At 40.5% G+C, this 12,758-nt stretch overlaps 2 protein-coding genes across 2 annotated transcripts; both read left to right on the top strand.

The window, feature by feature from the left end:
• The first annotated feature begins 2,128 nt into the window (after positions 1-2,128).
• Positions 2,129-3,742, top strand: LOC148742892 (uncharacterized). The gene has a single exon (XM_088749047.1). The coding sequence runs from the start codon at positions 2,129-2,131 to the stop codon at positions 3,740-3,742; it is 1,614 nt and encodes a 537-aa protein (XP_088605173.1).
• Positions 3,743-3,812: 70 nt separating this feature from the next.
• LOC148742893 (uncharacterized) lies at positions 3,813-4,685 on the top strand. The gene has a single exon (XM_088749052.1). It carries the CDS (start codon positions 3,813-3,815, stop codon positions 4,683-4,685), a length of 873 nt encoding a protein of 290 aa, XP_088605178.1.
• Positions 4,686-12,758: the final 8,073 nt, after the last annotated feature.

A 12,758-nucleotide genomic window follows, 5' to 3' on the forward strand; every position in this document is an offset into this window, starting at 1 on the left:
TAATAATAATAATAATAATGTAAAGATGAAATAAACAATTTTTAATAGAAGAGAAAAATCGAGTTTCCAGATGGGATTTGAACCCACGACCCTCCGTGATCTAGTCTACGGAGGGTCGTGGGTTCAAATCCCATCTGGAAACTCGATATTTCTCTTCTATTAATAATAATAATGACAATAATAATAATAATGATAATAATAATAATAATAATAATAATAATAATAATATTTAGACAGGATAACCCCTTCAGTGTACTAAGCACTGGTATCAATGGGGGTCCTGTTATTAAAATACGTAATTAAAAAATACAAAAAGTCTAAAAGGTAAAAAGCACTAAGAAAAACTGTTGCATGGCCGACATCAATAAAAAGAGATGTACATCTACACGAAAACGTCCAATAATTAGGAAAAAGTCCTTCGTGGCCCTTGAGAATTCAATAAAGGATTCCTTTGCTTTTATATGGTGAGAGAGACCGTTAAATTCCATCGCGCCCGTAAAATAAAAAGATTTCTTGGGGACCTCAAGGTTGACTTTTGGAAGATGAATGTCATTACAGCGTCTAGTAGCAAACGTGTGCAAAGAGGTATTTAAATTAAAATAGTGATTCAGATAAGGCGGTACCGAGCCATCAAGGCATTTTCTAGCTAACACGACAATATGAAGCTTTCGTCTATCAATCAAGGGTACTAGACACAGAGTAGCATTCAGCTCTTTAGTATCGAGACCAGAATTTGGAAAAATTAACTTTGCTGCTCTATGCTTTAAGCGCTCGTGTACATCAGAATTAGCTTTACGACAGCCGTGCCAGGCCACATCACAGCAATCAAAAACAGGTAAAATCATCGTCTTGTAAAGGCAATCAGCAGTAGCCATGGGAATAGAAATTCTCAGACGCCTAAAAAAACCCAATCTCCTTGAGACCTTATTGACCTCGCGCTCAATATGGTTTTTAAAACTCAAGTGCTGATCAATTACAACGCCAAGATATTTGAAAGACTCGGATTTTGCCGAGGAAGATCCATTGCAGGATAAGCTTATACTATCCTCCCGCTTAAGCCGTTGATGTAGGCCATATGTCACATATTCAGTCTTGCACATATTAAAAAAAAGCTTATTTTCTTCCATCCACGAAGAAATACGGTTGATATCGTTGCTTAGGCTTGCTTCTAACTCAATAGCAGTTTTAGTGGTAAAAAAACAACACCATATCGTCTGCATAAAGCAGAACTTGCGAGAAGCAGATGCAGGAGGGCATGTCGTTTATGTGCAATATAAAGAGCAGGGACCCCAAAATTGATCCTTGAGGGACGCCAGAAGCTATATCCAAGGGCGAGGAGAGAGCTTTGTCAATCTCTACGCAATGGGAATGGCCTAGCAAATATCTAGAAAACCAAAGAAGAGTCCTGCTACATATGCCATACCTCTGTAGCTTGTTTAGAAGGATATGGTGGTCTAGCGTATCGAAGGCCTTCTTCAGGTCAATGAAGACCGCCCCAGTGAGAAGACCATTATCCATATTTCTACCGATTTCATCCACAAAAAAGGTGACAGCTGTTTTAGTGGAGAAATTCTTCCGGAAGCCAGATTGACAGGACGACAAGAGATTGTTTTCGTTTAAACAACTAAACAATTGATGATATACGACTTTCTCGCGATTTTGGAATTTACTGGGAGAATAGAGATGGGACGATAGTTATCCATTTCTTCTCTATTACCAGACTTGAACAACGGAACAACTTTTGTGAGTTTGTTTGAGTTTTTAGCTAGCTTTGCATCTTGCCTTTATATCGGAATGTTTGGAATGTTGGTTTGTCTATTCGCATTTAGCTTAGCTTCTTCCTTATAAATTCATAGTTCAGTTTACGATAAGTACTTGGATACCACGACTACGTTAAATAAAACGATTCAAGGCTTGTCCGCAAAATATGTCCTCGCTTCATAGTGTCTTCATTTGCGAAACTCATAGTTGTCGTCGAAATTTTGCTTCGCTTGTGTCGGCCGCTACAGTAAAATAACACCGTTACGAAATTGTCGAACCAAAGATCTTCAAATGTCGAGCTCATCCCTAGAAAACGTGGAACCACAAATTCAAATCGAAAAGGCAGAAACTAGCTCTCAACAATGGGATGATTCACACGGCGTTGGACACGTCCCAAACTCGGATACGGAAGACGGTAAACCACAAGGGCATCAAAGACGTGGATTTCAGACGCGAACCCCTACCCATGGAACGCGCCTTAGGAGTGCACTGGTGTATAGAGTCGGATACTTTCAATTTCACCATCTCTCTTAAAGACAGACCTTGCACAAGACGCGGAATCCTTTCCACAATCAGTTCGATTTACGACCCGCTCGATTTCGTTGCTCCAGTTCTACTAGAAGGGAAAACCATTCTACAGGAGTTTTGCAGAAATAATGCTGGATGGGACGATCCAGTTCCCAATGATGTACGATCGAAATGGTTCATATGGAGGGCCGAATTAGAAGAATTGCAAAATTTCGCTATCCCACGCTGTTACAAGCCTATAGATTTCGGAAGAGTCGTCAAGGCAGAGATCCATCACTTCTCGGACGCGAGTTTCAAGGGCTACGGGCAGTGCAGTTGTTTGAGACTGGTAAATGAGAATGGCAAAATTTGCTGCGCTTTCGTACTAGGAAAGGCTCGAGTCACGCCTTTGAAAGCAGTAATCGTCCCGAGGCTAGAGCTCACAGCAGCTGTCCTATCGGCACGAGTCAGCGAGCAGTTAAAGGGGGAGCTGGACATCGAGATAACAGATGAAGTATTCTGGACAGACAGCAGAGTGGACCTCGGCTACATCGCTAACAGCGTCAGACGTTTCCACGTATTTGTAGCCAACAGAGTCCAAGAAATCCAAGATAAAACCTCGATATCGCAATGGAGGTATGTGGATACGAAGACCAATCCTGCAGACGAAGCGTCCAGAGGGCTAAGAGCACGGGAGCTCGCCCAGTCGAAGTGGATTCAAGGACCAGATTTTCTTTGGAAGCCAGAGACTGAGTGGGGTGTCACGTTAAACCAATCAGTCGGCGACGCTGAGCTTCTAAGTGGTGATCCAGAGGTCAAGAAAGTTGTCTCTCTCGCTACTGCTGTCACACCATCCTGGCCGACCATGGTAGACCGCTTAACATACTTTTCGGATTGGCACCGCGCTAAGAAGGCGATCGCCATATGCCGCCGTTATACACGTCTATTACGAAGTAGAATTCAGAAAGGAAATGATTCCAAGATCACCAGGAAGTTGCCAAGCGGAAGGAGTTTCCAGCCTGTGTCAATTCAGGAACTGTATGAAGCAGAAGTCGTAGTCCTGAAGGCTGTACAACAAAAGTTCAACCCCGACATCTCACCATCAGGTCCTCTTGGTAAACTGGATCCATACAAGGATTCAAACGGCACTATTAGCGTTGGTGAACGACTCAACCTATCTGATATCCCGGGGCAATGCATTCACCCAGCAATTCTGCCGAAAACCAGTCACGTCACTGAAATCATTATCAGGCACTTTCATCATAAAGCAAAACATCAAGGCAGAGGGATCACGATTAATGAGATTAGAGCAAGCGGTTACTGGGTCATAGGAGCTATTTCAACCGTATCGTCTGCAATACGTGGATGTGTTACGTGCCGTAAATTACGTGGTAAATTACAGGAGCAACGTATAGCTGATCTACCGCATGATCGATTGGAGCCAGCGCCCCCAATTCACCAACTGCGCAGTTGATCATTTTGGCCCCTTCGTGATCAGAGAGTGTCGCAAGGATCTTAAACGCTACGGAGTGCCATTCACCTGTATGGCTTCTAGAGCAGTACACGTCGAGGTGTCCGCTACTTTGGAGACCGATTCCTTTATCAACGCCTTCCGAAGGTTTGTCTCCAGGAGAGGTCCTACTCGGCAGTTACGCAGCGACCAGGGTACGAATTTCGTGGGTGCCAGAAGAGAATTAAAGGTAGCTTTGGAAGAATTGGACAATGATAAGATTCGAGGCGCGCTACGGCGCCACGACTGCGATTGGTTTGTCTTCAAGATGAACGTTCCGTCAGCCAGTCACATGGGTGGTGTCTGGGAGCGACAGATTCGCTCAGTGCGCAACGTCCTGTCGTCTCTATTGCAAACCAACGGTTCCCAACTCAACCATGAAGCGCTTGAAACCTTCATATGCGAAGCGGAGGCAATAGTAAACAGCCGCTCGCTTACGATTGACTCCTTCAACGATCCAACCTCCCTGAATCCGTTGACGCCCAACCATCTACTAACGATGAAAACGAAAGTACTTCTACCACCACCTGGTGTGTTCCAAGCCCCTGATAAGTATTGCAGAAAACGCTGGTGGCGAGTACAGCACTTGGCGAATGAATCTTGGATCAGATGGAAGAAAGAGTACTTCTTTAACCTGCAACAAAGGCAAAAATGGAACAAGCCCAGACGAAACACGCGTGTTGGTGACATCGTCTTCATAAAGGATGATGAGAATCTTCCTCGCAATATATGGCAGCTTGCTCGAGTGACCGAAGCTCACCAGAGCGCCGATGGCCATGTACACACTGTCAAACTTGCTGTCGCAGATCGCACGCTGGATAAAAGGGGTAGACGTGTTAAACCGTGCAGATACCTGGAACGCCCCGTACAGAAACTTGTACTGTTACAAGAAGCAAGTGAGACCTGAGGTTCATCCCCAACGAGGAGCCACGAATACAAGTAGTCATTAACCTTATTTCATCCTCATTACTCTGCGGATATTGAGTCGTGCTTAATGACCTTCATTAGCTTTGTATATTAGTGAAATGTGGACATTTCAGGGGAGCCATGTAACGGCTGCCATGCTTTTTGCCTGCTGTTAAGAAGACGTTAACAAACTTGTGCGCGCGTGACTCGCGTGCGCGTGCTTTGAGGTTACGAAGTAATCTCGTAAGCAAATCACGCAGACCCTTTTTAATGTTGACGTGTGCGATTTTTAGAGGAGAGTAGTTGAAGTTTTTTTTTGTTTATCGTTTGGTTGTTGTCGTTTGCCGTAAGACTACAGTTTTCTGTGTTAGAGTAAGTGTCTGTTTGGATTTCCCGTTTCGCTTCCGAATACCTAACTTATATTGAAGTTCGATTTGGTTCAATTCTTACAAGCGGGACTGTTATGTAAGTGCTAATGTTCCTTTCCTTGAGCTTATATATATATTTTTTGCGAGTTTGTTTGAGATTTTAGCTAGCTTTGCATCTTGCCTTTATATCGGAATGTTTGGAATGTCGGTTTGTCTATTCGCATTTAGCTTAGCTTCTTCCTTATAAATTTATATTTCAGTTTACGATAAGTACTTGGATACCACGACTACGTTAAATAAAACGATTCAAGGCTTGTCCATAAAATATATCCTCGCTTCATAGTGTGTCTTCATTTGCGAAACTCATAGTTTTCGTCGAAATTTTGCTTCGCTTGTGTCGGCCGCTACAGGACTTCTTGCACTCAGAAACTCAGCCATTCTAAAAGATTATGTAAGAAGTATAGTTCTTCGAACTCAAGGTTCACCGAGACTTCAGTCGCTTTAAAGGACTTAAATTGTTTTGTTTTTGTTTTTTTCATGATGCTTAGACTTATTACACTACTCTTTTGTCGGCTCCGCACGAGTGGACAGCTCTTCTCCCCTAGTTTCTGGTTTCTCTTATTGCCGAGCAAAAGTAAATAACCTCAACTCTCTTGCCCCCAACTATATATATTCTTATAGCCCTTTGATATTTACTTGCCGTAAAAACCGATTACGACGCAACAAAATTTCCTGACTTTAACCATTCCAGCTAATACAAATCAAGCTTTAGAAAAAACTGGATTACAATATCACATGTTCAGTCGTCTTACATTATTCAAAAACATCACAAGAGATATGTTGATGTGAATAATCACGTTAGTAGTTATCATCCGCCTCCCTGTTAGCTCAATTGGTTAGAGCGCCCGATTGTGTTATGCGGGAGGTCGAGGGTTGAAGCCCCGGCCGGACCGATACTCATGGTCTTAAAATTAGCGAGGAGAATTTACTACCTTTCTATAATCAAGAACTGGATAGATATTCTAGTCTTCTCGGATAAGGACGAATAAACCGTAGGCCCCGTCTCCTGCAGGGTTTAGTGTAGGAGACGTTAATTTCCCACGCAGGAGATTACTCTGTTGTGGATGTCCTCCCCTGGGGTGGGATGGGTGGGATGGGTGCTAGTTAACAGTTATTTTACGAGAACAAGTCAAATGTGAGATGTTAAATAACCAACAAATTGCACAGCACCGAGTTGTTTATAAAAATCTCACATTTTGACTACGAACAGGAGTAAAAAGCTATTTCCTCAGTTCCAAATGGAGTAGTGTTCCGATCGCTTCAGCTCAAGTTCTCCAACCCTTTTCCACTAAGAGTGTTTGATCTAGTGGTAACCGCTGGAATTTCCATTTCCCAGTACACAGATAGACAAAACCCAGACACATGCTTTCCCCTTTACCCCTTTAACCCTTTATGACCTTATAACAGCCCTTTAGTATCTCTTTTACACACACAACATTGACGGCACTTCAAAGTAAGGCGAGTAAAAACCTAGCCCTGGGGAAAATTGGTTCAAAACATCTTGTTCTGGTATCAAACGACAGCAAGACTGGTAAAAACCGGTACGATTGGCAAGATTGAATATAAACGTATGGCAAGAGTCAATATAGTTTTGGGAACGATTATGTTGCTAAAACATTGCTACCTTATAAAGTCCTTTGGGTTTCTGTTTTATGTTAACCTTTAACACTCACTATTTTAACCACAAACTGACTCTGAAACTAAAGTATTAATTTAGAACAGACCGTAAATTCAGGGTAAACTTCTTTTTGTAGGTACTTACAGGACAATGAGATAGCAGAGCTACCAGCTGGAGTCTTCAGTAACAACATGAAGTTGACTAAACTGTAAGTAAAATATTCATGTTCCCGCTAAGTAACTGGCTTTTCGCCATTTGCCAAACTTGTACTAAAATCTCATTATCATAGCTATCAATGCCACTGCTTTTAGCCCTTATTTTGACCCAGTTCAAGGTAATAGTATCAATCCAGGAGAATATAACTTATAAAATGTTTACTGACATCCTCTTGATCAGAAGGAGATACTTAACTTCATCTTCAAATTGCAGTTCTTTTTTCATCGGAAACTGATTTCAGTCATTATTAAGGCTACATATTAAATTTAATTTATTTCTATTTCTTAGGCACTTAAATGAAAACAAAATCAAGAAGCTGCCAGCTGGAGTCTTCAGTAACTACTCCGAGTTGACTAGACTGTAAGTAATACATTCATAAGTTAATATTTGATGGATTGTTTAGAACATGAGCTTAAAATCTCTTTATTAACAGCGCAACCTCGTCATCCTCGGTACTAAGCTCCTTCTTTAATTTCTTATATCAGAAAGAGTTTGTAAGGCTGCAATTTTTGTTAAAGCTGAGTCTGAGGTGTTTGAGCTCAGGGGTCTTCGACAACCATGCTACGCGATTGAAAGAGAGTGCCATGACTGTTTGAGCGTGTGAGTTGAACAGAGGCGAGTAACTTTCTTTTTATCAGTTACTGGATACTTGAACAAGATTTCTTAACTATAGCAGGTGACCATTTCTGCCTTCTTAAGGCATCTATTTCATCTGTATAAGCGTATATATCTTGTATGGCTAGTAACAATGAAATATTCTCAAGAAGAAAGATTTCAAAACCCCAATGAATGTTACACTTAAACAACATCAAGAAACTGCGTAATATTTATCTACCCGATTTGTGGAGCTGTAAGTTGTACGTGAGAAAAAAAAAACTATTGTGTACTCCACGACACAAGATTTTAAGGGACTAATACTGAGGCTTGAAACATGGAATTTGATGCAAATCTTATATCTCAACGCGCTCTTTTACCAACAACGCGGTTCCAAATTTTGATAGGAATCCCATTTGTATTGTCATCGGTCCCAGTGCATTCAAAAAAATTGGTTTAAGGGATGTTATTTACGTTTTGTTAATCTAATTTATTCAACCCATATCATCACCCAGTCAAAGGTTATAACATCAACCACAATACCTACAAAGAATTGTTCTGGAGGACAAAATTGCCTTAACCATCACATCGCGGTTCTGTATTTTACCAGAAATGCGATTTCACTGACATGATTACAGGCCAAATAAGACTATAATTGGAATAGTCATCTGGTTGTGTCTTTGATTTCCTTTGATTTTCCTTTTATTATTAAAAAAATGCAGTAGATGATCCCTTGAAATGGGAGGAAAAGCTCTTGTAATAAAACCTTTAAAAACCAAATATATATATATATATATATATATCCGTGTGTGTGTGTTTGTGTGTGTGTTTGAACTTCGCTTTTTTTTACGCGTGGTGAGGTAGCGGCGTGTAATAGAATTGGCAATCGATGTCATTCACTCACAACCACTGCAGCCGGATCGATGGAGTAAATAATCTCCATGCAATTTCTTGATGTTGTTTTCGTGTAACCATCTAAAGATGATTTTAAAAAACTTTGTCTGAGAATATAATCACTAGTGACTAAGCTTTTTGTGTTTTCCAAAAGAAATCAAAGCCCTGCTAAGGTGGATTTTGTCATCCGTTGATAACTGAGAAATCTTATATAGGTAATTGCAAAACAGAGAAACCTGCCCTAGTTTTGCTCACACACTCTCTACAAATTATGCCACTCTCTTTTACTGGAATATTATGGTTTTCGAAGGTACCTGGGCTTAAAGAACCACAGGCACATACTTCTCATACTTTTAGCAGTCGACCGTTTTTAACTTTAGCTAGAAAAGGAAATCATAGACATTACTGGACGCCAGTAGATAACTGACCCATATTTAGACTGATTTGGCCCATAATCATGTGAGTGATTAACCTAAATCAATTTGGTAATCACGAGTAGGATTGCAAACAAAATTGGATGACACTAAGCCCTGTTGCCCTGTTGTCCATTGCACTGTTAAAGGCGGGTTTCAGGTCTGATTTATTCTGCCTATTTATGTTCACCAAGCTAACCCTCTTGTAAATAACCAAATCATTATTGAGTACATAATCCATTTTGCGTGAAAAGAAAACAAAACTCGGGAATTTGTCCGCCAATAGAGAGCGTTTTAAACATATTTGAAGGATAATAAACACACTACTCTCCATTTCCCCCAAAAAATGGTCGTATATTTGCCCCTGAACATTGTCCGTTCCTCGAAACTCACAAGTTTTGCATCACTCATAGCCTGAATTTGAGCCGCCTCCTCCGCTCACTAAGTCACTCGAGGAGAGAGCTGAAATTCAGGCTACATCACTTATATCCGTGCATATTTTCGCGCCATAAAAGGCTATTGTTTATGTATGTTAAAATCAAAGAGATACAGTTTTGTTTGTTATATTTATAACATACTCAAAAAAAGTAAGGGAGCAGCCATTTGTTATCGCCTAAAGGAGAGGGGTGGAAGATTTCGGGGGGGGGGGGTAACATGGTTTCTGCAGGGGAACAGAGCGGAAATCAGCCGTGGAACTATAGACAACTGATAGCCAATTTGCTGCCACTAAGGGGAGGGGATCTGAAGGACATTTCAGTCTCCTATGGGGGGATCAGGTGAAGTAATCGGGACAAAACCAAAATCCTCCACCCACCTCCCTTCCTCCCCCGGGGGGATAAATGATAACTGATAACTAAACTTCTGAAGGTTTCCACTCAAATTCCAAGGATCTTCTCCAGACGGAGAAGACTCCCGACACAAATTGAGACTTTAATTTCTATTTCGTTGCTTTTCGAACCATGTAGTTCTGTTGCTCAGTTAGGGACTTCATTGCACTTTTTTTGTGTTTAGAATCTTTAGACCAATCTGCCGTTTTATTTATCCGAACGGAATAAAAAAATGGTGAAGAGGCCACAATTTATCCATCACTTCCTTGTCTTTTCCCAACTAAAAAAAAAAGATTATAAAGAAAAACTGTCGATTAACATTTACTATTTGTTACAAAACGTAAATTTAATCAAGTAAGTTAAACTACATTCTGTTTTATCCATGATAAAAAGGGAGACAAAAAGGCGGAATACAGGTCTGATTTATTTTGCCTCTTCAGTATGTTCCCAGTTCACAGTTTTAATATCGAGAATTCATTTAAAAGTTATCAATCCCATTTCATGAAAGGATTGTGTGATTGCTGAGTGACATTCTCTACTTATAAGATACAATGATATATATGAACTTCATATGTTTCATTGAATCGCATAGCTTAAAGTAAACACGCGCTCTGATTGGTCAATACGTCAACCGGAAGAGAGGGTATTTAGTGTGGAATCGCACTAACACATAAAGCGATATCGCTGACGTGAGTCGCGAGCAAACATTATTGTTACGAACGTAAAAACGTAAATACAACTAGTGCTACGAAAATATGAACAAATATGAACAAATATGAACAAATTTATAGAAAACGAATGTCTTCCAAATTTTGAATTGAAATTGAAGTTTTTAGAAAATTGGAGGAAACCACTCACGCTCAAAAGTACGAGAAAACGCATAGAAAAAAAAATCAAATTGCCAGAGACGAGGGAAGAAAGCCAAACGACAGTTCTCGCCGAGGAAAACCAAACAAGCGTTACGAAAGAAACCAAAACAGGTATCAATGCCGGAAAAGGTCAAGCATTTTTTCCCGAAATCCAAACCATTGTAGCCTATACAGACGACGAACTGGCCTCTTTTAGATACAACATGGTTTCAAAAAACACTAGACGGAAAATTCACAAATTCGAGTGGTCGCAAAACAGTCATCCAAGCGCTCCGTGGTGATTTCGACCCAGTGGAGATATCAGAGCTCACTGGCCACTCTAATCCGGAATCCATATCCAGCTACAGCCATAATGCTCTGGAAAAACAGCAGCGAATGTCGAATAAGTTGGCCGGTTTCAACCCACGCCAAGCACGACAACTACCAACGGCTATTCAAGTCATGCTTTACGGGAGATTGTTCTCAATAGCTCAGCCACGCCGAGCAACACAGCAGCTACTAGTGACCTTGACAGCAATGCCAGTCGTTCTAGTTACCTGATGGCAGGAGCAGCTGGCGGAATGTTTACTGGATTAACTTTTAATAATTCTCCAGTATATATTTCCACAAACTTTCAGTCCAGCGTTGACACCAACGAGCGACTCCCTGCGATGAAAGAAAAACAGTTAAAATTGTGACTTTTAACTGAACTGTTATTCGCCAGAGTTTACCGAGAAATTCCATTCTTAATCATTATATTTTGAATACACTTTTTTTTACAACTGTAAAGCACTTACCGGTTTTTTGTAGATCTTGCTTTGATACCGGAACGCTAGAAATTTTCATTTCGCTTGAGGATTTGCCCATTCAGTTGTTGATTGTCGGCGCCACATTTTGCCAAGTTGAGTGGTAGCAGGCAAATCTCTGTCTTGAATAACTCCGTATTGCGTGCTTTTAGTTTTTTTGCTGAAGTTTGTAAAATGTGAGGCACCGCTTTCTCCCCGAGTTTGAAATAAAAGTGGTTTTCATTCTAAAAATATCTTGTTCGCTCCATTCGCTAGATATTGACACCTGACTTTGAAAGGGTATCCATTGTTTGCGCACTGGCGTGGCGCACAAAAATACAAAACATCTGGTTTCGCCCTGTGATTTGGTGGCTTTAGCTATGTGATTCAAGAAAAATTTACGAGGTACAATTAAAATTGTCGACGGTTCAAACGTGAGCGACTTACCTTGCTTTCCATTCCCTTAACAATGACAGTTCTGACAGTTGACTTAAAAATGGCTTTCTTAAGGGCGCGCGTACGTAATAAAAACAAACAATAACATTGCCGTTTTAATTTCTTGTTTTCTTATTTTTATTCAGTTATGCGATTCAAGAAAAATTCACTACCTGACTCGTGAATTCCACGTTAAATTTCACTTGAAAAATCGATATCGCACTCATCGCTTCGCGATTCGTGCGATATCGGTTTTCCGCGTGAAATTGAACGTGGAATTCACTCGTCAGGCAGTGAATTTTTCTATAGTATCTTATTTATCACTTTCATGGGTTTATTACGAATCAACTTAACGGCCTTCTCCCATTTGGCTTGTTAGCTCAATTGGTAGAGCGCTGCACTAGTATCGCAGAGGTCAGTGGTTCGAATCCCGTACAGGCCTGATTTTTTTCAGGTCTGATTTTCGCTATTGCTTAAATAGCGCTATCTACTGCGAGGATCGTGCATCATACGTATTCTTTACTTATCTTGGTGGCTAAAGAAATTCTTTCTCTTGGGTTACTTTACTTGCTTATTTACGCGAGCAGAGTATTGTGATTTGAAAAAAATTGAAATTCTTATAGATTTTTATACAAAAACAACATCAAGAGGCTACATGGTGACTCATTTGCTACATTGGTCAGACTACAGAGGCTGTAAGTAAAAAATATTTATCAAGTGTTCCACAACACGAATTTGTTAGCAACTGATGTAGAGATAACGTCAGACAAACACATCAAAACAAAAATTGAAGTCGTCATACAGAACTGGTTTATAACACTACGTGTTCAATGGTCTTACTTCACAAACTCTGGCAAGAATCTCAACAGACGACTGCTTAAACAATGCGGCACTTATTGGTTTAAACACAGGACTAAGCAGCCGCACTAAGTTTCGTTGAAGCGAATTGTCACCAGTTAACTTGAGTAATGAAAGTATGTTATGGCCTTTTTAAATTTCATCAGGGTTTAATAACC

Source organism: Stylophora pistillata, chromosome 1, assembly GCF_964205215.1.
Source record: "Stylophora pistillata chromosome 1, jaStyPist1.2, whole genome shotgun sequence".
In the NCBI taxonomy this organism is placed as follows: Eukaryota; Metazoa; Cnidaria; class Anthozoa; order Scleractinia; family Pocilloporidae; genus Stylophora; species Stylophora pistillata.

Bases quoted from the DNA above. Each gene is read 5' to 3' on its own strand.
- LOC148742892 (XM_088749047.1), top strand. From the start codon at position 2,129: ATGATTCACACGGCGTTGGACACGTCCCAAACTCGGATACGGAAGACG.
- LOC148742893 (XM_088749052.1), top strand. From the start codon at position 3,813: ATGGCTTCTAGAGCAGTACACGTCGAGGTGTCCGCTACTTTGGAGACC.